At 44.7% G+C, this 21192-nt stretch overlaps 1 protein-coding gene across 1 annotated transcript in view; it reads left to right on the forward strand.

Annotated features, from left to right (window-relative positions):
* The first annotated feature begins 446 nt into the window (after positions 1–446).
* Positions 447–21192, forward strand: part of MGAT4A (alpha-1,3-mannosyl-glycoprotein 4-beta-N-acetylglucosaminyltransferase A) — a 77132-nt gene continuing 56386 nt past the window's right edge. The window contains exons 1-2 of the mRNA XM_066579074.1: positions 447–603; positions 12368–12696. Coding sequence (XP_066435171.1) covers positions 12603–12696 — 94 coding nt within the window. The 5' untranslated portion in view covers positions 447–603; positions 12368–12602. The remainder of the gene's footprint in view (positions 604–12367; positions 12697–21192) is intronic.

The following is a 21192-nucleotide window of genomic DNA, read 5'->3' on the forward strand; positions in this document are numbered from 1 at the left end:
CCCCAAGTGCAGTGACAATGTCACCCTATAGTGATGCTGTGGCAGTACTGATTCTCCTTGTGGAGACCACCATAGGGAGTTATAGTCCAAGCAATGCTTTCTGGGATATTTCCTATATAATCAGTGCAGCACATGTTTCATGTCATCAGGTGAACTGTGCTCTTTACTACAGATCCTTGTGTCCCTCGCGGCTGGAACATCTGGATGACATGCAGCAGCCTGATGCAGCCATGAGAATCTGCAGCCGCCCCTCCAGCACCTGCCTGCAGCCCTCGGGCCTGTCTGATGCTCTCAGCCCTCCGGCTGTCACTCATCCTGCGCTGTCCGCCGAAGCGCGGCCGGGGGCGTGGCCTCACTGACAGAGCTTCAAAGGGGCTCAACTGAGGTCTCCGCCCCTGCACGTTGGGGATTGGACGCTGTCCCTTGGTGGGCGGGGTGCACAGCAGCCGCTGTCGGTGTAGGTGTAGCGGAGGCGGCTGCGAGGGACACACTGTGTGACGGGATGTACGGGGAGTGAGCGGCGGCCGAACACAGCATGGAAACCGGAGCGGGCCGTGCAGCGCTCAGGGGATAGACGGAGGAGGGGCCGCTGTCTGCCGCACGGTGTGTATGACATGCAGCGGGGCATGCGTGTGACTGCGGGGCTCTGGGCACCTATGTAGAGCGCAGCAATGTGCTGCTGGGAGGGTTATTACAGCAAGGGCTCCGGGCCGCCCCCTAGTGTCACAGTGTGTCCTACAGAACCCCCGGAAGGCGGACAGTGCATGCAGCACATATATACCTCTCCTATAGCGGCCCTGTGCCAGGCAGTTGGTGGAGGGGACTGCGGGGGGACACTGGGCACTACAGTGTTCAGGCTGCACTGCCCGCAACTACTGTGGGGAGACACTGGGCACTACAGTGCTGAGGCTGGCACTGCCCACAACTACTTCTTGTGTCTTCTTTCAGGTCCCAGTCGTGTTATGTCAGGGTAGGGTGATGTCCTATAGGAGGCCAGTCACTCGGCTGGAATTGGTTACTGGTATGGGCATAGGGCTTGGCATTAGGGCTGCAGGTACATGAACCCTTCTGCAGGTGTGAACCCACCGCCGCACGTCCTTCTCGCCTTATTTTTTTCAAACCGCACTGGAAAAATAAAACTTGCCCGGTTGCCGGTGGTTGCTACGGGAAACAAGGTTACGTTCTCTGCCATGCATGGTACAGGCGTCCGGTGGCGGGGACTGGTATAATGCCATCAGTGTCGCCCGCTGTATTATCAGATGTTACTCGCAGTCACACAGAGGAGAGAGATGAGGGAATTGCTATTCATGCACTTCCCTAAAGCTGGGTTCACAGGGGACAGAATTGCCATGGAATGTCCGCACGGCAATTCCGCCCGTGGCTCCTAATTCCAGGATTAGCCAGCAAAGTGGATGAGATTTAGCAAAAATCCGTCCGCACGCTGCGGCCCAGTTGCGCAGAAAACAAAGTTGCAGCATGTCAATCCTTTTTTTCATGTCCACAGCCGCCTCTCTCCTCTCTATGGGAAGAGATGGACGCAGCGGAAACGCAGGTTGGCGAAACCGCTTCAAAACCCGTGGCCGTGGGTTCTGAAGCTGCGCTTATCCCACGGAAATCTCGCCATTTTTTTCAGTGCGGTCATTCCACGAGATTTCCGCGGGATATCCGTCCCATGTGACCCCAGCCGAACAGTTACTGTTGTCTGCAGATCACAAGTGTAGTTGGGCTTGTTGCTGCCCAGAAGGTGGTCTGCCCCCAGCCGGGGTCTGGAGATGGGGGCATGTCTAATAAGATGCTGCCCCCTACTAATCAGAGCAGGGTAGTGTCCTGGGTGAAGTCCTGGTCTCTCCTGTAAGCGCCATGGGGAGTGAGAAATCATTCAAACAGGCGAATGATAACAGGGGTGTTTGCCTTAAAATGCTGTAAGCTTACACACTCGGATGATCGCTTACGTTTTTGCGTCATTCGCTTGTTCACTCGATTGGTCTTCAGAGGACGGCGCCAGCGAATCGTAGCGGCAGGTCGCTGCTTACAGAGAACAGTTGGCAAACGACAAATGCTGATTTTTATTTCTTCATTAAATGAACAATAAGAGCAAATGATTGTTTCTCGTTCAGTTTAACGGTTATTATTCAAATTCGCACGGAACAGCAATTTTTGAATAATCATTCCGTGTAAAAAAAAAAAAAAAAAAAAAAAAGCAAAACAAAACCCCCCCCCCTAAATCTGGATCAAAATAAGGGGCTGTCTATTTATTTATTTTTAGAAACTTGAAAAAAGCAAATCCAACGGCCCCATAAATTCGCCGTTGCAGTTAAAATCTCATCAAAAAAGATGAAGAAAAAGAATATTGATGCGTCTCAGGATCGCATGGCGCCTTTAGTGCATCAACAAAAAATGTGCATGTCTGTTTTAAGAGCAATTAACCAACCAATCACAATACAAAACAGAGAACATGTGACCAGAATAAACCTAAATATACACAAGATTTACTAATAATAGAACATTAGATTTGGGAAACATCCAAAAGTTTTTTTTTTCTTCTGTTGACAAGTTTCTTTATGTTTAGTTCTAATTGTTCCTTCTTGTCACATGTTCTTTATTCTGTGTTGTGATTGGTTGCTTGATCGCTTTTAAACCAGATATTATTGCCTGAACCTGAAACATGCCGGTCTGCACTTTTGGTATCATGTGATGGGATTTTAACGGCACCAATAAAAGTTTTAGTTTTTTTTTCTAAGTTTCTGCATTCTTTGCCCTAAACCATATTTGTGAGTCGCAGCACGCAGGTGAGCTCATCTAATCTGTGCGTACTGTAACATATTTTTTTCAGTTCTGTTTCCCACACTAGGAAGAATAAGAACATGTTCACATGGATATAGGCAAGTTTTGCAAAAGATTCTCAGGCGCAAATCGTACAGACAGCACATGGACACCCTGTGGACATTAAATGTCCAATTCTTGTTTCTGATATAGACCAGAACAGGACTTGCTGTGATTTTTTTTATTTTTTATTTTTTTGCGTGATAAAATGCCTGTGTATGTAGCTAATTGGCTATAATGAGTCCGTGTGCCGTCCGTGAACGACACGGACAAGAAATTTGCCCTAGTGCAAAGGCCCTAAGAGTCCAATAAAGCCAACAGCTGGAGCTGCTAAGGAATGTACATTGGGACTTTCATCCTCCCAGTATTCTAGCAGATACATGAGTATAAATGGCAGCACAGTAAATACCTTTTCTGAGATCCAGCACCTTCCTAAAAGGCCCAGAAAGCAGCCATAACAAGAAATCGATACATGTAGTGATAGCCTCGTAGAGTGTAGTACAGTGAAGTCATTGGGAAACTGAACCCCCTTTGGGACACGTTAAGTGCTCCCGGTGTATTTAGCCACATTAACATCATCTCTTGCAAGCAGCATTAGCGCCGCGTTACTGTCGCCGTATTGTAAGCGGTAATCGCTGCCTGCAATTTACTACCATAAAGAGTTGATAGCTGTCATTTTCCTGTAGCTAGAATGTTCTCGCTGATTGGCACCGCAATTAAGCTGTTAAACTCTTTTATTTGTGGAATGAGGAGCGCTTGGCTTCAGCTCAGCGCAGCGAAGACATTTGATTTCAGCAGTTAATAATTGATGTTTCTAGCAGTACTGATTGGGGGTATTTGTACTCTTAGATCTTTGTGTCGGTCCGAGAGCACATTTGTCTATACGTTTTGCTGCTGTCGCATCTCTTATTGGAGTATTCGTGTATTGGAGTTCCCAGACACACAAACACAAATAGTACATGTAGTCAAGATGGGATGCATTCCGATCAGTGACACGTGAGGTATCTGGCCTTTGGTTAAGCTTTATTAGTACATGCATACAATATAGCATCAGAAAATAACTGAAATGTTTTTTTACTATTTACCAGTTATTTGTGTATTATTGGCATGTAACTGTTAATGTAAAACAAATGCTGAAATATTTTGTCAGCTATGTTATGTAGACTGAGACAGAGTCAGCAGAGTCATTTCGGTATTATCAGAGAGATTAAAAGGGGTTGGCCATAGTCACTTATTAATATGTACAAAATTTGCTCCAATCTCTTCATTTGTATTCCTTTTACATTTTGGCTTCTTTCCCATGAGAATATATTGGCCGCTGTTTTCACGGCCAGCAGATATGCGCTACGTTGAGAGAGCTAAAACTGGTAAATGGGCGCACAAATCAAGCGTTTGTGCGCCCGTTTAGACGGCATGGGTCTCAGCACATATACGCCGAGACTACCATTGCGTCGCCCCTTTTCCCTCCCTCCCAATCGCAGGCTCACCTCTCCTCTCCTCCCTGCTCGTTCTTTGCAATGGGAGGGGCAGGGGGCGGAGCTAAGCGCCATACTACTTCTTTACATTGTCTTTTTTTTTCTCTCTCTTCTGCAAGCAGAAACCAAAATTGGTTTCCGCTTGTGTACAGGAAGAAACACTTTTTCATAGCATGCTATCGAAGGTATTTGCTGTGGAACCCGGAGGCGGACAATCCATGCTCCCCCGCCGCTTCTGTCTCACCGGCTGTTGGGTCCCTGCTGGTCTTCTTCACTGGATGCAGGGCAATGTGACCGTTCATGCCCCCCACTGTATCTAGAGCGTGCATAGAAGCCCCAGTTATCAGGAAAAACATTCTCCTGTATGGACAGAAGTCACTAACAGAGCTGAATTGGGTCTCTTAGAACCCTGCAGCTTTGCTGTGGCAGGGGGCACCTGGCGGTCTCATGACTGTCAAGTCGAATACTGGAAGTGTCACTTTTTCTGCTTGCAAGAGAGAAGGCAGAGGCTGTTAAAAACTGCTTCTCCTCGGGGTCCTCTGCTGTGAATAACAGATTGCAGGAGCTTTAATCCTGTGTCGTATCCTTACCATCGGCTAGGATTAAAACCCAGGACCAAATTCCATAAGTTTTTGGCGCTTGGTCTTGATCGGGTTAATACTGTAGAGCAAAGTTTTACAGAATATAATGTCCCCGGATAACCCCTTTAAGACCTGAAGAGGACAAATAACCTGTAAACTAAACCTAACTCCTCTTGCAGTGTTCTTGTACCACCCCTCATTTCTTTTTCTTTCTGTTGAGATACCGGTTTAACATGGGAGGTTTCCTTACCGATCATTGATTTGCCTGGTAACATTCCAGACTCTGGTCTGCATGATTCTGTTGAACACTTCATGAAGTCTGCTATGAGACCTTTCACACGGAACAGAATTACAGTATGCAGTCAAATTTGCAGTTGTGGAATTCCACATCAGAATCCACAGGTGGCCTTCGGATTCAGTGCGGAGTTTACCACCGCTTGTGGTGCTTTCGGTGGCCTATTCCATCCCTATTGAAAGGTCCTATAGCAGATTCTCCATGTAATGCTTCTTTTTTCTGAAGCACAAGTACAGGATGCCCTGCAGTCACTATTGTCCAAGAAGTCATTGACCTTTGTGGAGAGAAACCGGTGCCGGAGCCAGACCTCCTCTCAAGGCAGAGGGGTATTTGTGTTGGCCACAGAATGCTAAAATGAACAGGACCGCTGGAGAGTGATGAGCGCCTGAAGTATTCTCTCTCCAGTAGATTTTATTGAACGTAATGGTGCATTTGGCCACCGCTATCCAAAAATTCAGGACACATTGGGGTTTATATCTTGGGATTGGTGGGGGTATCGGCAGTTGCTCTCTCACAGCTCAACAAGTTGTCTTATGAATGGTGGGTAACTTTCTGAGTTGGGAATACCCCTTTAGAGGGGTTGTGCCATGATTGAAAGTTATCGAACTGGATAGGGGATAACTTTCAGATCAGTTGGGGTACAACTCTAGTGATTCCGAAAACGAAGTTCCACTGCTACCTAAAGCGATGAGGCAGCAGCGGTCATACATGTTCACTGCTGTTCCATTCATCTCAGTGTGACCGCTGAAGATAGCAGAGCACATGAACTTGGCTGTCTCTGACTGTCTCTTTAAAATGAACGGCGTTTTGGTGAACGGAACTTTAGTGCGACCGCTACTAGCTTCACATCAGGTACTACCTGAAGTTCTGTTCTCTGGGTTGCTGCGGTTTAACCCCCACTTATGTAAAAGTTAGCCCTTCTCCTGTGGATAGGATGTAACTTTCACTCATGGCACAACCCCTATAAAGAGAATTTGGCACTATAGCAGAGGGAGCGCCCTTCCTATGAGTCTATTGTATTTTTTTCAGGAGTTTGTGCCATTTTCACTATGAGGAATAGGGATGGTGTAAGTACGCAGTGAATACACATGATACTTATTAACGCAGGAACATTTTATGGGACCTTCTTACGTTTTTTTGCATATATGAAAAAATCATTTAATACTTAAGCAAAAAAAAAAAAAAAGCAAGAAGGTTCAGTGAATACGCAGAGTTTCGGTCTGTGAAAACCCTGGATATTTCAGACAGAAACTGCATCCGCTCGTGTCAACGAGCCCTAAATGTAACTTCTCCTTAGCATGCCTTTGGAGCTCTATGCACTATTATGGGGTTTCTCCCCTACCCACTCTTTAGCTCTGAACTTGGAGGGTGCCTGGGTGGTGGTGTCAGGGCTGTGCCGCCACCTCTGAGTTGCTGTCCAAAGAGTTCTGGAGGTACCCCAGAGCTCAGAAACCAACATGGTACCCGTCGTCGATCCTGGTGCCGCTCCCTCTGCCAAACACTGGCTGCGTTCTCCAGGGAAAGTGGATAGCTGGTCCTTCTATGCCCAGACCTTGTTGTGGGTCACATAAAACTACATAGTGAGTACATAGTGAGCTGGATTTGATCTGCGGGTCTTGAGTTTGACATGTGATCTAATGGCTATCAATCGCTATTTTGTTGGCTTGTGAGCGTGTAGTTTTTCTAGGCTATTTAGCCTGTATGCCCTTACTGTTCTTACTTGCACTGTACAACCTACTGTTCAGTGATGGCAGCTTTGTTTTTACAGAAAGTGTGGCTTATTTCCAAAATGGCAGTTTGCTTGAAGTATTTATATAAATATGGCTTTGTCAGCAAGGGTTACCATTTCACTAAAAGGGTTGTCTTATAGGCCAAATGCTTACGGCCGTGTCGGATCCTGCATGCAGGATCCTGCAGCAGAAATCCCACCTTGTGCCCAGCTAGTTACCCCTGCGTACCTGTCCAGATTCTTTATTTATGCCGTGGATGTGCCGGCTGGCGCACATGTTCAGTGCAGATAATGCCATGCCATCAATGGAAGCCATCCATACCGAATCCATCTCAAAATAGAGCATGCTATGATTTTTTTTTTCCACCCGTGAGCAGAAAGTCGCAATTGATTTCTGCTCATGGGCACGAAAACCCGCTTTTACATTGCATGCTTACAGCACGCATTTGGTGTGGAATCTGTAGGTGGGCGCCTACTCCGGATTTCACAATGCAAATCCTTCTGTGTGTATTCGGCCATAGAGACAGACCCTGTGCATACAGTATGCCCTGTTAGCCAGAGTGCAGAGACCCTAACAAATATGGCTACCACTCTGGTGGACTTGACCTCGTCTTTTATTACTTGGTTGGTCAAATGTTTAATCTACTTTCAGATGGCCAGTTTTTATTTAAAAAAAAACCTGTTAAGCACCAACTAACTATTGAAGAAAACAAATAATAAGCTGTATTTTTCATGTTGCACGTATCTCAGCAATTTCAATGATTTGTATCGTAGATTTCCTGCCATTGTTTATTCGGATTGTTTCCTTCTGGGCTGAGTAGGTCAAACCTGTTCTTAACTTCCACAACATGGACTAGCGGTATGTTGTCAACATTGAATTACTTCTGGTTGGTACTCTTCTTGATCTTGCACAGTTTATAGCTTTACCTTAACCAATAACAGTTGATGGTCTATGCTGCGGCAACAGGGAGTGTCATTGTGTCGGCAGTGGAGCTTTGACACAGAATTAAGTCAATCTGGTTCCGATGTTGTCCATTTGGGGAGGTCCAAGTGTGCAGGCGGTACTTGGGCTGAATGAACCAAGCGTTGGCAATCGTGAATCAATTCTCCTGACAAAACTGCGCCAAATTATCCCCAGCTTCAATCCTTTCATCCAACCCAAACTTGCCTACAATCCCCGAATCTTCTCCTTCACATACTTTTGCATTGAAATCGCTCCTAATGTACAGAAGGTCCTTCTTTGGTATTTGGTTCAGCGCACCTTGGACTTCGCTGTAAAATTGTTCGATCTCATCTTCACTTGCATCTGAAGTTGGTGCATAGACTTGTATTAAGGTGATGTTTAGTGGTTTCCACAGATTCAGATAGATACTACCCAATCGCTGTATGCTCTGTGACTATTTTCAATGCAACTAGCCACCCACTTGTTTACAATAAAGGTGACTCCCTTTCTTCTGATCTTGTCATTTCCAGAAAAGTAGATCACTAAATCATCCGATTGAAATTGACCATTTCCAGTCCAGTGTAGTTCGCTAATGCCTACGATATCCGTGTCAGTTCTCATTGTTTCCCATTTCAGAATTTGCAGTTTGCCAAGGAACATGTCCCTGAAATTCCATTTTCCCATTTAGTAATATTTTGTGCAGCGCAAACCGTTCCTTTCTTCGTGGGCACCATCAGCCATTGGGCTTCCCATAATGGGGTTCAATGATACAATCATTGAAATTGCTGAGACATGTGCAACACCAAAAGTCGATGAAGATGAGCAAGTGGGTTTCTGAAAACACCAACAAAATAGTCAATCAGCAAAGACTGACCAAAGCCAGGGGCAACATGGAGAAAGCCAAGAAGCGGAGCACGGTTTTCCACGACGAAGGCAGGAAGGACAAGAAAAGACAGCTGGATGTACAATGTCAACACCTGAAAAAGGAAAATAGGAGGGGACGTACTAGAGCCATGTTTAATTGAGCGATCCAGCTTCTCTACCCGAAAAGAAGCAGCCAGGGATCATAAAGGAAATGAATCAACCCTTTGCAATCCAATTTTGGATTCAGGGTTTCCTAGGGGGCTTTCTCTTTCTGCCATTATACAATCGCGCTGTCTGCTGGCTAGAGCCAGTAATGCGGTATTGGACATGCTGGAGAGGCCCCCAACAACAGAGCAGCCAGTAATATATAGTAAGAATACCCTGCTGGACGTCTTCCAACATCGGAGCTGTACAGCCTTCAATCAGAATGTCTTCAGACGCCAGACAGTGGATTGGAAAGGGTTAGGTGATCAGCTAAAGATCAGGAATAGATAGAGAGAATACAGAGAAGAGCCATATGCTAGCCAGTCTGAACACCAAAAATATAATGATAATGGACATGGAACCTAACATTTCAGAAGAAGAAATAGCACGGCCTGTGAGAGAACTGCCAAATAAGAAAGGCCCAGCAATTGTTGGCATACCTGTGGAGCTTCTAAAACAAATACCTTGTGTCAACAGATATGGTCCACTTATATATGGCCAAAGGATTGGACAAAATCTGTTTTCATCCCACTACCAAAGGTAATGCCTGAGATTGCTCCAACTATCACACAATAGCACTGATTCCCCACGCCAGTAAGATCTTATTGAAGATTCTTTAAAAACGGTTGCAGCAGCTCATTGATTGGCAACTGCCTGATTTCCAAGCAGGTTTTAGGAAGGAGAGAGGTACTAGAGATCACATCGCCAACATCAGATGGATCATGGAAAAGACTGGCAAATATCAGAAAGATCTACACATATGTTTCATTGACTACAGTAAGGCTTTGAACATGACAAGCTCTGGGCGGCTCTGCATGATTTTGGTGTCTCAGTTCACTTGATCAAGCGTATCAGATCACTGTTGATCAATCTGGAATCAATAATGCGAACACAACGTGGTGAGACAGACTGGTTCAGGATTGGCAAGGGTGTGAGATAGGGCTGCATGTTGTCCCCATTTTTCTTCAACCTTTATGTTGAGGTGATCATGAGGAAATTGGTCATGGACTCGCCCAATAACTTGAGATGTGCGGATGATAGGACTCCACTGGCTGATAGAAAGAAGGACTGGATAAACATGTTTTTGAAAGTTAAGAAAGAAAGTGATAAAATCAGTGATAACACCAAGAAAACAAAGATCATGGCAACAGCAGCTAATAAAAAATGTAAAGCTTAAAATTAGCAACAAAGAAATTGAATGCATTCAGAAATTCATCTTCCTTGGATTAAAAATCGACCACAATGGCGAATCCACCCCGCTTTGGGCCACTCTGCAATTGTTGGCATGAATAACATCTGGAAGAGGAAAGGCTCATTCAAACTACTAAAAACGGAGTAGTTTGAGCCATCTGGGTATATGGAGAGTTAGATACTAAGAAAGACCGACAGAAGGAGAATCGCTGCATTCGAAATGTGGTGCTGGAGGAAATTATTAAAGGGGTTGTCCCGCGAAACAAAGTGGGGGTATACACTTCTGTATGGCCATATTAATGCACTTTGTAATGTACATTGTGCATTAATTATGAGCCATACAGAAGTTATTCACTTACCTGTTCCGTTGCTAGCGTCCTCGTCTCCATGGTGCCGTCTAATTTTCAGCGTCTAATCGCCGGATTAGACGCGCTTGCGCAGTCCAGTCTTCTTCTTTTCTGAATGGGGCCGCTCGTGCCGGAGAGCGGCTCCTCGTAGCTCCGCCCCGTCACGTGTGCCGATTCCAGCCAATCAGGAGGCTGGAATCGGCAATGGACCGCACGGTGCACCGCATGGTGCACCGTGGGTGAAGATCCCGGCGGCCATCTTACTTAGGTAAGTAAGAAGTCGCCGAAGCGCGGGGATTCGGGTAAGTACTGGTCGTTTTGTTTTTTTTTTATTCCTGCATCGGGTTTGTCTCGCGCCGAACGGGGGGGGGGCTATTGAAAAAAAAAACCCCGTTTCGGCGCGGGACAACCCCTTTAAGAATACCATGGACAGCTGGGTTAACAAACAGAAAAGTGTTGGATCACATAAAACTAAGGGCATCGCTAGATGCTAAAGTCACTAGACTGCGATTGACTGCCTTTGGCCATGTCATGCGTGCAAACTTGTTAGAGAAGTCGGTGTTGGGAATGACCAGTAGAGCCAGAAGCAAGGGTCGACAAATAACACGCTGGCTCGACACCATTAAACTGCATACCAATATGTGCATCAGGCCGCCTGCAGACGGCCGGGTCGGATCCCGCTGCGAGAATTCTCGCAGCGGGATGCGGATTTGTGCCCCTACAGAGACTTGCGGCTCACCCGCTCCCGGTGTCTTCCGTCTCTGCTAAGCGCCGGCCAGCCGGCGCTTGCACAGAGCGGAGTCGGCCCGTCACTACTGACATTTCTGTGCGGGCCTCTGCGAGGCCCGCACAGAGATAGAACATGCCGCGATTTGTTTTCCGCATGTGTTTTCACGCGGACAAATTGCGGCTGTGCGCATAGGATTGCTTTTTGTAATGCAATCCTATGCAGGCGGGCACGGGCAGAAATTCTATAGGAAATCCGGCCCCGGAATTTCCGCCCGTGTGCAGGGGGCCTCAAGCAGTTAAAAGAAGCCGTGCCTAACAGGGCAGCATGGATAATGCCTGCCTGTAAAGTCACCAAGACTCGGACTCTGCAAAATGGATAGATTTTTCATGTTACAAGGAATCTGTCAATGAGGGTGTTATAAAGTAGTGAGAGGCTGGCTAATTGCAGCAATTTGTCCTCTCTATCTGTGCTCTTCAGCCACTAATTGGCAGCTGTCTCAGTGGCTGTGGGTGGGCATGGTTACCCCTGTGGGTAGGCATGGCTAGCCTCAGCTCATGAATATTGAGGACTACTATTAATATACTGTGAGTTTCTCTCAAACTACTGCACAGATACATACAGCAGATATATTGCTGGAATTGGCATGCCTGTCACTATAGATTATGCTGTTCTCAGAAGGGACCGCAAAACTACTGTGACAGATTGCCTTAAATTTCCAATGAATCTCCACCAGATCTCTCTCGGCATGACTTCGAGATTCCTACTTTGTGTACTTCCAGTACTGGGTGGTTCGTGTTAGTGGTAACACTGAAAAAGCCAGCCATAATGTTCTGTATCTTGGTGATAAAATCGTATAAGCCAAATGGCATTCTTTAAAGGCATTGGGAGGTGACATGCCTCACTTTGTCCAATGTTGGTTTATTTCCTTTCGTTTCTCCTGTATTTTGTCTGAAATATGGACTTTTTAGACCATTTGGGATTATACTTGTAATATAAAACATTCCCTACTAAATAGCCTAGCAGTGTTAACAGGGGATATAATTGAAGGCTTATGCACAGTATTGATATGAATGTAAGTGGTAATCTTAGATTTGATTCTTCGTCACCTTAAACTTAGTGGAATCTTTTCCCAAGCACGGCTCTGCACCTTTGTCTACTGAAAAATCTATTTTCTCTTGTCTTTAGATAAAAGAAAGCTGCAGAGATCTCAAGACGAAGTTGCCAGGGGTTGAGTCGGAGATGTGAAAGAACGTCATTATGTTGTGTGTAAACAGAAGAGCTGAAAGTGCCCTGTGCTGCCAGTTGAAGCAGTTCCATTGATGCATTCCCTGCGCTGTGTACATAGCGGCATACCTTTCTCAGTTTTTCATCATTGATACCTAGAGCAGACATTACAGACCCACTGTGATGGTGCAATGAAATGAGGCTCCGAAATGGAACTGTAGCCACCGCGTTAGTGTTCATCACTTCTTTCCTTAGCTTGTCCTGGTACACAGCTTGGCAAAATGGAAAAGGTAGGTAATTTTATTTATTTCTTTTTTTAATCCGTTTTTTTTTTCTATCCTTTTTATTGAAATAATATTTTTGAATCAAATTACTCCTGAATTTCAAAACCTTTATATATGCATAATATACATAGAACATTACTTTCCCCCACCCAAACAATACAATCGATCTTAACTATATTTAAGCAAATCCTCATTGCCCCCATCCCGAACAAAAATAAACATTTTAAACATATACAAAAAAACCTAACTCTTCGCCACCATTTCAACTCTTTTCCCCACCTCCCGAAAACCCATCAACTTTTTTGCCATACCTCAACGCAACCAGTACTATATGTAAACTATCCATTTTATATATTCAGGCCATCTTCGCCAAATTTCCTCAAACTTAGTGAAACGGCCTCTTTTTGATTATATCCATCTTCCCAAAGATATGACCTCTCTTTTCTTTGCAACAAAATCTACTGTTGGGGGGTCAGGCTGCATCCAATGGGCAGTAATCGGCTTCTGTGCCTGATAGAATACTCTCTGAATTGTCTAAGGAGTATGCCCATCAACCATGCCCAATATACAAGTTCTGGGATTAAGACCAATTTCGGTAAGATTTTTTTTTTTCTTAAATTATCTCTAGTACCCCATTCCAAAAAATGTACACAATTTTACACCATCACTGACTATATGCATTAAAGCTGCACCATCCATCTAATGTTTTGGGCAGTCTGAGTGTAATCTAATACCCATGTTAAACAATGGAGTTCGATAAACTCTGTACACTAAATACAAATGCGATACTCATTGACTTTCAGATAGAGATCATTGGAGTCATACGCAGCAGTACAGGCCATTTATTGTCACCAATATGGCCTAAATCTTTTCCCCATTTTTCTTTTACCTTTATTGGAAATTGCTGTAAATAATACGAAAGCATCTGTCTATATAAATAAGATATTCCACCTTTTGTAGCTCCAGAACACCCAAGAAAATTCACCAAAGGGTGTTGGTCTGTAAATACAGATACTGATTGGGCCTGAGCAGGAAATGTGTGTTGTAGTAACTGCAGGAACTGGGAAAAATAGCTATGGAAAACATCATAAACCTCTAAATTGTTCAAAACTATAAAAAAGACCCCCAGAATGTACCTGTTCCAAAAAAAATACCCCCCCCCCCCTCCTATGGTAAAAATCCCACCAGCTTAAACTGAAAAAGGTAGATTGGTCTGCCATAAGAATAGTGTAGAAATCCATAAATGAAAATGCTATGGTACATGATACACTGGTGCGCTTTACATCGGTGTTCCTACAATACTTTAACCCCTTCTATGGGCTCCTGCAGGGTTTTTTGAGGCAATTGTTTTTTAGTCTTGTTTCCATAGTGTTCCATAGTCTTCTAAAGGAAAAGTAACACGCAGTATAGATTTAGAGATATTTATATCTACCTGCAGTTTCTTACATCAGTTGTTATTGTTGTTGTACATTGGCTGCAGTTTATATTTTGTACGGCCAGGCACAAAAAAATACAGCATGAAACACAAGTGGTTTATTTATTTTTTAAGGAGTTTTTCTACTTTTACCCATTAAAAACCTCATCTACTATTTTTTTTCTATTGTAAAAGTCAAATGTGCAAAGACAAACTAGTGGGTTTACACATGATGACTGGGGATGATCAGTTGGCTTAGAGGCCAAGCTTTCTTGGCTTGTTTTTCTCATGGCATCTGTAATTCTTAAGGTAAAAGGATCTGTAACATGTTCCCTCTTTAGAAGGAACAGGATGTCTTAAAACCACAATATGTATATGAGCGTTCCTAAATACTTGTACAGTCATGTTATAAATCTTTACAGAGTAGAATAAGAGGCTTAAAAGGAGTTTTCAGGTTTTATGAAACAGGCATTCCAGCAAAAAGATATTTTTCCATCCATGCACCCCTCACTTGATTGCCTGTTACACCGCAGACAACATCTATGTACATTGTTCTCACTTCCATGCCATGCAGCCCCCTGTTTGATACTTATCAAACACTGCAGCTACTACCATTTCTGCCAGCTGGGAGGACAGTACGATTATCAATACCATCTATATTTTCCTAAATAAGGTAAAGACCGTTAGTATAAAGTCCTAGAGGATAAACTGTCATCTTCTCCATTTATAACTGTGTGACAAGAGCCTCTAATCCTCAGCGGTGACAGGGATAGGAATTTCTCCTCGATGAAGACTGTGTGAAACAGTCCATGCAATATCATCATACAGGAAGTTCTTGTGACTTGGAATTCCCAAGGGGTCCCTATGAGATTACAGGACTCAACTGAAAATTATTTTCAAATGAAAAGGAATAGCTAAATAAGGAAATGCTAGACGGATATATATTCATACTGCGTACCTTATTTTTTTTTGGGGGGCGGGGGAGGGTGACTATTTATATAACGAACAGAAAAACATTACCAGAGTATCCCTTTGTCTAGCAGGAAGGGGCATGGCTAACAATAGTCCAACTTATTTATCAGGTTTAACCCCCCCACTCCCCAAAATGGCACAAATAGTGGCACAGATTTGACCTGCTGTACAGATTTTTTTTTTTTTACTTTAAGACCGACCATAATGCGCCAAGTTCATTAAGAGGTGTGCATTTTTTAAAATAAATTTACCGCATTTTATACTATTAGGCCTCATGTCCACGGGGAAAATCAGATCCGCTGCAGATTCTACATGTAGAATCTGCAGCGGGTCCCTCCTGCCCCGCGGACATGAGCGCTGAAAATCGCAATTTAAAAGCATTTACCTATCCGTAGCGAGCGGGGAAGGTCAGCTGTTCCTCACGGCCGGATCTTCATTTTCGGCCGGCGGATGAATTCCTGACGCCGGCGGCACGTCGCCGGCACGTCGTCGACGTGCCGCGCGCATGCGCCGGGCACATCCGCCGAGCCGAAGCAAGGGAGATGCGGCTGTGAGGAAGAGAAGAGCTTTGCGGTCCGCTGCGGGTGAGTAAATGCTTTAAATTCCTATTTTAGGTCTCCCGCGGATCCGGACGGCTTCCATAGGCTTCAATAGAAGCCCGCGGGAGCCGTCCCCGCGGGAGACCCGCATGAAAATGGAGCATGGTCCAGATTTTTTCATGCTCCATTTTTTTTAAAATGCCTTTTATTGACGATCCGCGGGTATTTATCTACCCGCGGGTGGTCAATGCATCCCTATGGGGTGCGGATCCGCGCGCGGGAGATCCGCTGCGGATTTTAAATCACATTTTGCCCGTGGACATGAGCCCTTAAACTTCAGTGTAAGTCTGGTGTATGAAATGTCCGTCTTAAGTCTTCCCTTTTTTCTGTTTTCAGATCCCTACTATTTAAGGTCTAGGATTCACTGAGAAAACCCACGACTTGTTTGATGAAAAATTAAAAATTAACTTTTAATAAGGATATTTAAAAAAGTGGAACTCACTATTACAAACACGAACACTTAATACACATAGAGTGTCGAGAATTGCCCAGGTTATGCCCATGGGTTTCAACGACAAATACTGACCACTAAAGCAATTAATCAATTAAATACAGGTACTGGGTTATCATAGAGTAACAGGGAAGTTGATAAGAAAGTTTCTCTTGATAATTCCGTCGCTTCCAGATAGACTAGAATAAGTCACGTTTAACGAAACACCTAGTATGCTTTTATTGCTCCAGGGTTTATCAATGTTCTGCTTGGTTGCTGTTGTAGCTGGAAGAAGAGATCGTACCCTTAAACCTCAGGAGACTCCAAATCGGATCGTGGACCTTGGAGTATGGTGTTAAGAGCTTGTGGTCATTAGTTATAGAAGAAAGAAACAACGGAGTTTATGTGTCCTGTTATTTAGGATCTATAACACTCCGTTGAATAGTCTGTCAGATGGTTGTGGGACGTTGATCCTGACAGTTATGTGTGTGTGTTGTGGAAGTGATTACCTACTATTATAGATCTTAGCAGGCATTTGGGAGCTGTATTCTGGTTGCTTTCTGGGGAAAACTATATCGGACCCTGAGTGCTGAGGCCATTATCTTGGTCAATGCACTTATTATTTAGGGCAAAAGTCTATGTATTCAAATAGACCTAACCATAGGTTATTTGACAGCTCAAGGCTGCAGCACATTTAAGCGAATACTACTTACTCTAGTCGCTTTTATCATTTTGGCTGAATAGTAGTATGATTAGAAGTCCCCACTGCCAAATACGCAGCAGCAGTCCTGTCAAGCGCTTATAGTAAGCAACACCTCCACCTTTACCCTGCGTACAGATCTCAATCACGCACAACACTTAACAAGGGTTTATAACACGTAACCTATCCACAATCGGCTGATATTCAGTCTTCCTATCTGTTCTAAACACAACCTCCTAACTCACATTACAATTGTGTATCCCTAATGTGAAAATAGGAGTTATCAGTCCGTGCCAAAAATTGACAAAGGACTCTATAGCTCTAGCTCAAGAATCCTGATGAATCAATTGCATATTTTTTGCAATTGAGGAAACGCGTTGATTTTTTGACTACTTCAGGAGCTTATTTTTCTAGAACCTGGCTAATCAGGTATCAGCAACATGGTACCTGTAGTACTTTTGCATTAAATGCCATAAGAGCCATAAGGCCCCTTTCATCTGTGGTCCTTGATTGAACAGTAATTACTGTATGTAGACAGACTTATTCTCTATTCAACGGAGTGTTATAGATCCTAAATAACAGGACACACAAACTCCGTTGTTTCTTTCTTCTATAACTAATGACCACAAGCTCTTAACACCATACTCCAAGGTCCACGATCCGATTTGGAGTCTCCTGAGGTTTAAGGGTACGATCTCTTCTTCCAGCTACAACAGCAACCAAGCAGAACATTGATAAACCCTGGAGCAATAAAAGCATACTAGGTGTTTCGTTAAACGTGACTTATTCTAGTCTATCTGGAAGCGACGGAATTATCAAGAGAAACTTTCTTATCAACTTCCCTGTTACTCTATGATAACCCAGTACCTGTATTTAATTGATTAATTGCTTTAGTGGTCAGTATTTGTCGCTGAAACCCACGGGCATAACCTGGGCAATTCTCGACACTCTATGTGTATGAAGTGTTCGTGTTTGTAATAGTGAGTTCCACTTTTTTAAATATCCTTATTAAAAGTTAATTTTTAATTTTTTATCAAACAAGTCGTGGGTTTTCTCAGTGAATCCTGTAAGTTGTACAGTTAACCCTTCTGTCTCAGTGAATATTACTATTTAAGGTCTAAGTTTATTGTCCGTGAGTAGAACATTCTTGTTGAACTCCAGAGGCTGATATCTGGTGCCGACTGAACACTTCTCACATTCACGGTATAAAGGTTTGCTGCAATGTATCATCGTGTTTGCAAAACATTTCAGGGTGTAGCGGATTGCCTGGACTGGATACAGTTGTACTCGCCCCTTGTCTGGGAGCACAGGGCTCCTGTTTTCAGCCTCTGAATTTCGACAATCATGTTTTTGTTCACCTAGAGCAAGTAGTGACTTTTATGACGGTGAGGATTTGAATAGTAAAGTGTATTCAACGTATGAATAAAGTTCCAGTTCCCATTGATTGAACCTTATTTGCATAAAATCAGGAGCCTATGAAGCTCTTAAAGGGGTTGTCCCGCGGCAGCAAGTGGGTCTATACACTTCTGTATGGCCATATTAATGCACTTTGTAATGTACATTGTGCATTAATTATGAGCCATACAGAAGTTATCAAAAGTTTTATACTTACCTGCTCCGTTGCTAGCGTCCTCGTCTCCATGGTGCCGACTAATTTTCGGCCTCTAATGGCCAAATTAGCCGCGCTTGCGCAGTCCGGGTCTTCTGCTGTCTTCAATGGGGCCGCTCGTGCAGAATGCCGGCTCCGTGTAGCTCCGCCCCGTCACGTGCCGATTCCAGCCAATCAGGAGGCTGGAATCGGCAATGGACCGCACAGAAGCCCTGCGGTCCACAGAGAGAGAGGATCCCGGCGGCCATCTTCAGCAGGTGAGTATGAAGACGCCGGACCGCCGGGATTCGGGTGAGTACTACCCGGTTTGTTTTTTTAACCCCTGCATCGGGGTTGTCTCACGCCGAACGGGGGGGGGGGGTTAAAAAAAAACAAAAAAAAACCGTTTCGGCGCGGGACAACCCCTTTAAATTCATGCTGTACAGTAATCTTGGCGAGTTGTAGTGATGCGGTGTTTGAGGGGACAGAAGTGTGTGACGTTACAGACATGGTAATATATACTACTGTTATCAAACAAGGGAGAATACAATAAAATGGTAGTCATAGTATTTTTTTAGTTGATGGCCTCTTTATGCACAATCTCTATTTGGTATATAAGGTTGTGTCCACGAAATGTAAGTTACTGCGTAGCATGTGATTAATTATATATAAGCAGCCCGTTCTGTTACAGATACGGCAGCCAGATGTTCATTCTACACCAAGCTTACAGAGGAAGAAATGAAAACCTTCTAATGAGTTTCACTGTATATTCTGAGATATTCTTAGATAGAGATACATACATACATACATACATACATACATACATACACACATGCATACACACACTATTTGTCAAAAGAAATCAACCTCCTCTCTGATCCATGCAGCATGCTCAAAGTATATGGCCAGGCAGGCTGGAACAGACTGACCTCTGCAGGATGGTGGGAAGGACCAGCCGGGATGTACAACCCGCCTCATGGTCTGAGCCTCGGCAAGCGGTGCTGTACTGCAGGATAGATTCAGCGGGAGAAGTAGACAGGGGATGCACACCAAAGACCCCAAAGCTGCAGTAACAGCCACCGCACCCAGTCTGCCTACAGCCAGCGTTGCAGTGTAGGACCAAGATGATGGCCATGATCCTGGTACCCAGCAGCAGGCCGCAATTGAGTCCATAGTTCCCAGCACAGCTCAAGGCTCTTCTGCATCTGGACCTGATGTGGTGGGCTGCATTCAACCCACGGGCTTTGGGTTTAACATAAGTACTTTAAAGTATTGCATATTATTGTGGCTCTCAAAAGGCAGGGCTGAAAGAATGAAAAATGGCTTGTCTGTAAATGAGTGATTTAAGCATTTTATTTTGTTTCTTGTATGTTGAATCGCACCAATACTGCAGGTGAGGTTCCACTGGGGAAAATCCGAACCTTCCGTATATCCTTACAATGGTCCTGTCACAGTGTTCTTTGTTTTTTTTTAACCATAACTTCCCATTCGCTGACCTTGCCTTACACATCGCCTTTTTCTATTGTTAAATACCGTATATACTCGAGCATTAGCCGACCCGAGTATAAGCCGAGACAATAAGTTTCACCACAAAAAAACAGGAAAAACTTATTGACTCGAGTATAAGCCGAGCTATATTTGAGTATATACTAGGTAAAGAAAAAAACTTCCATGCTCCCCTCCCAGCTGGCGTCTGTGTCTGTGCGACATGCTGCTTAAATTCTCCCCGCTGTCATCCCCCACCGTCCTCTCTGCTTGGCTCTGTCAGTGCTGTATAAGTAAGCGCTGTGATTCGATTGAGCGCCAGCCAATCACAGCTGGCGCTGATCCAATCACAGCGCTTACTTACACAGCACTGATGGCAGGGGATTTGAAAGCCGAACAGGGAGAGAACAGTGGGGAGAATTCTAAAGCAGCTTGATTGGCTGTGAATGATCGAGTACCGGCTATGATTGGCTGACACTCGATCAAATCACAGCTCTTACTTACACAGCGCTGATGGCGGGGGATGACAGAGCCAAGCAAAGAGGAATGACAGCGGAGAGAATTCAAGCAGCCTGACGCACCGCTGCCAGAGACACAGACCCCGGCTGGGAGGAGAGTATGGAGGGTTTTCTTTAAGCCTTCCCTGACTCGAATATAAGCTGAGGGGGGGGCTTTTTCAGCACAAAAAAATGTGCTGAAAAACTAGGCTTTTACTTGAGTATATACAGTATATAATTTTTACAGTTGTTACTTGGTCATATCTGATTTCCTAGAAGCTGAATGCCAACCGCTAGTAAATTGGAGTAATGCTGTGCCTTATCTCTGGAGTTGTATGCTTTTTGCTGATTTTATTATAGGATGTCATCCTGTTGTGCAAGTCTGTAAAATGGAGAAGTTTAAAGCAGACATGACTAATCGCCCTAGCAGAGAAAAGAAGGGAGGACCTGGGCTCTAATAATCTCACACTAAGGCCGGCTTCACACGAGCGTGACGGGCTCCGCAGCGGAATATTCCGCAGTGAAGCCCGTCACGGCGCCCCCCAGAGACCCCATACTTACCAGCGGAAGATAGCGTGAAGACGCTTCCCCGCCCACCGCCGTCGCGTCATGTGACACGCCCACCGCATCACATGACGCGGCCGGCCGTGTCACGTGACGCGCCGGCCGCGTCATATGATGCGCGGCGATAGGCGGGGAAGCGTTTTTTCACGCTATCTTCCGCTGTGTTACAGCGGGAGATGGCGTGAACGGACGGCTTCCATTGACTGCAATGGAAGCCGTCAGCGTGTACACCCGCGGCAAATAGAGCATGCCG

The sequence above is a fragment of the Eleutherodactylus coqui genome, chromosome 1 (assembly GCF_035609145.1).
Source record: "Eleutherodactylus coqui strain aEleCoq1 chromosome 1, aEleCoq1.hap1, whole genome shotgun sequence".
Lineage (NCBI taxonomy): Eukaryota > Metazoa > Chordata > Amphibia > Anura > Eleutherodactylidae > Eleutherodactylus > Eleutherodactylus coqui.